The sequence below is a fragment of the Eschrichtius robustus genome, chromosome 19, assembly GCF_028021215.1.
Source record: "Eschrichtius robustus isolate mEscRob2 chromosome 19, mEscRob2.pri, whole genome shotgun sequence".
Classification (NCBI taxonomy): domain Eukaryota; kingdom Metazoa; phylum Chordata; class Mammalia; order Artiodactyla; family Eschrichtiidae; genus Eschrichtius; species Eschrichtius robustus.
The window spans coordinates 53,349,413-53,352,550 of record NC_090842.1 but is presented as its reverse complement, the minus strand read 5'-3'; the positions used below and the strand labels follow the sequence as shown (position 1 = coordinate 53,352,550).

Here is a 3,138-nt window from a genome sequence, read left to right as displayed (position 1 = left end):
CAAGGTTGTTTTAGGGCTCTCTGCTTCAGCTACCAACCACCTCACACGGATGATTGGAATTTGTATTCTCTACATTGCTTCAGAAACTCTGGTCTGATAGTTCTCCTATGCCCAACCGTTTCTTCTTTCATCCTGGAGCTCTGCTCCTTTGGGAAGGAAAATTCAGTCAGGAAAGGATACAGAGCTGGTGAGAGAGATTTTTTAGAGTCCCAGTCATGGTTTGGGTCTGAGGATTCCTGAGTCCGGGCCAGGAACCTGTGTTCTCCCTCTCCCAGCCTGCTCAACTCATACAAAACCCAGAGTGCCTCCAAAGGTCCAGGGACATCCTCAGTCCGTGGCGAAGTCAGAACTCGGCGCTCCCTCTGCTTGACTCACACCCCTGTCCACATTCGCCACTTCCGCTGTCTCTTTGCCTCTGCGTCCCAGCAGGGAGGAGCCCTGATGCCGCAGTGCCTGCAACCCTTTTCCAAAGGCCCTGCGCACGGCTGAAGAAGAGAAATAGAAAAGCAAGGGGTCCAGGCTGGCATTGAGGGAACTCAATACCACAGCTTCTGCCCGCCACCTGGGGCTTGCCTTCATGTGGAACCCCACCAGGTGGGATATGTTATATGGCCCAAAGCACACCAGGAAATTAAGGAGGGTCACCACAGCCAGCCCCACAGCTCGGCGCCGCCTCCGGGCCTGCACATGGGGCTGCGTGAGCATGATCCACACAAAGCGCCAGTAGCAGAAGATGGTGACCACCATGGGGATGAAGAAGAGGACGAGGAACAGCTCCAGCCGCATGGGAAGCACCACTTTCAGCTGCTCCATGGTGAAGTTCTCATAGCAGGCTATGCTACTCTCATTTGTGGCCCTCTGGGTTGAGTCCGAGTACTGAACGATGATCACCAGGGTGCAATGACCAAAGGACACGATCCAGGAGATCAGGGCAGCAATCATTCCATACACGGGCCGGCGGGACAGCTTGTACTTCACGGGGAAAGCCACTCCCAGGTAGCGCTCGATGCTGATGCCCGCCAGGAGCCACGTGCTGCAGTAGATGCTACTGTAGAAGCCAAAACCCATGAGGGCACAGACTAGCTCAGGCAGGTACCAGAGGAAGTCAGACGCGGCCTCCGTCATCTTGAAGGGCAGCAGCAGCAGCAGCAGGAGGTCCGCCAGCGTCAGGCTGAGCAGGAGGATGTGGATGGGTGCCGGGTTGGGCTGGCGGACGCGCCCCACGAAGGCCCGCAGCGCCAGGAGGTTGGCAGGGAGACCAGTGAGGAAGATGATGATGTAGGCTGAGAGGATCAAGGAGTTTTCCAAGTTGGGCATGACTGTTCTGGAAGAGGATGAAAAAGGACAGGGTCAGGAGGACCAACTCACAGCCCGCAGACCCTGGTCGGGTTCAGTCTGTGGACATCCTCCCAGGCACTCTCTCCCTTTCCCAGGCCAGGGCTTTCTGCTCCCACCACGGCTTTGCTCACACACCACCTGCCAGAACTGCTCAGAGCAATTGTTGACTTTGCCTGGGGCGGGATATTAAGCAGTAGTTATTACGTTTGCCATCGTGTGTCTCTTGGGGAGGCCAACCCTTGGCTTCCCAAGGGAATTCCCCCTCCGGTTTTCCCAGCCTTTCTCCTTCTCTTGTCACAGATACAGGAAGTTACTGTTAATCAGTTTCCAACTCTCCTTAAGTCCTTTCCTCAGTCAGAGACCTGCAGAGAGAAAAGGCAACCCTCACTACAGCAAGGAGGGAGCTGGGCGATGTCTCTTGGGAGAACTCGGGCTGTGAAAACCCAGGTCCCGAGACCCAGTGCTGGTTCCTCCTCAGGACCCTGCCACTCGCCCAGGAAGCAGGTGCCCAGCCCCCCAATCCATCTCCCTACCTGTTTTCCTTCTCCTTTTCGCAGAACACAAATTCTCCTCCATCTTTCCCTCCCCTGTCCAATTCTGGGGCTATACTGAAAAGGGGAAGCTGGAGAAGCATAGGGAGGGGCGGCGGGGAGGAAGGGTGAGCCAGCACTGTCCTCTGGGGCTTGCCCCCCCAAAGACTTTAGAGAATATTCAGAAAAGCGCATGGGCAGTAACTGGCTCAGGAGCTGGGTGTTTTGACAATAAACAGAGGAACTCCTCTTAATGGGGTAAGAGTTTTCTGTTTGGTTTGTAGCGCTCACTACCCGCACGCAGTCTGGGCCCTCCATCCTCTCTCCGGTCTTAGGGCCTGGTCCGCGATTCCTTACCCCCCACCGGCTCCCGTTTCTGGATGTGATCCTTGCCTTCAGTTTCCGACAGACTTCCTCCAGCGCCAGCCCCACCGCTGTCCCCCAGCCCCAGCCCGTTTCCCTCCAGTTCGGATCCCGGCATCGCTTCCCAGAGCGCAAGTACTAAGCCAGCTGCCTTGCCTTGTCTTTGTTCCGGAGAGAGGGCTTCTTGGGATTAGTCCTGAAGGAAAGTCTGAAAGCTTCTGGAAAGGAGGAACAGAGCTTTAGCCACTGCTACCGCCCATTTCACACAGGAAAAAATTGTAAGGAACCTGGCTGGTAGAAAGCTTTTATACCAGCACTAGTCATGTGACCAGAGAGGAGAAGGTCAGTAATTCAGCGCTGTCTCCTCTCGAACCCAAAGGAGAGGGTGCCAGCATCTTTGTTCTCCCTGCCCCACCCCCCCAGAGATCCCCACTCTGATTTCCAAACTCAGATTTTCTGTCCTTAGTTTCTGAATTTTTTTTTCAATCCCAAGCATTTTTTTTTTTCCATTTCCCAAGTCAGATTATCTCGTCTTCTTCTCTTTTCTAGGTGATTTCTTCTGTAATTCTACTCAATCTCAGAAAAGAGGTTTTATGCTTCCTTTTATTCTTCAATTTTCCTCTTTCTGTATAGTTTCCTGCCCTCTGCCCCCAACAGATGTCTTTTGCCCTCCCAGTTGAAACAGATTGCTTCCTCCTAGCCTACGTCTTGTTGGGGTGGAAATAGCGTGGGATTCAGAGTCATGCAGATGTGGGCTCAAATACAAATCCCTCCCTTGTGACCTTGAGGCAGATCAATTTTCTGAACTTTGGTTTCTTTCTCAGTCAAGTGAGGATGGGAATACTTACATCCCAACACTTCTGTGAGGATTCCCTGAGATAGTGTATGTAAAGCGTACAAGCCAGTG

General features: G+C 53.5%; 1 protein-coding gene across 1 annotated transcript; it reads right to left on the bottom strand.

The window, feature by feature from the left end:
• Nucleotides 1-327: 327 nt before the first annotated feature.
• Nucleotides 328-1,317, bottom strand: LOC137753399 (free fatty acid receptor 2-like). Its single transcript, XM_068528613.1, has one exon. It carries the CDS (start codon nt 1,315-1,317, stop codon nt 328-330), a length of 990 nt encoding a protein of 329 aa, XP_068384714.1.
• Between the last annotated feature and the right edge of the window lie 1,821 nt (nt 1,318-3,138).

Excerpts from the sequence above, each read along its gene's own strand:
- LOC137753399 (XM_068528613.1), bottom strand. The coding sequence starts at position 1,317 with ATGCCCAACTTGGAAAACTCCTTGATCCTCTCAGCCTACATCATCATC.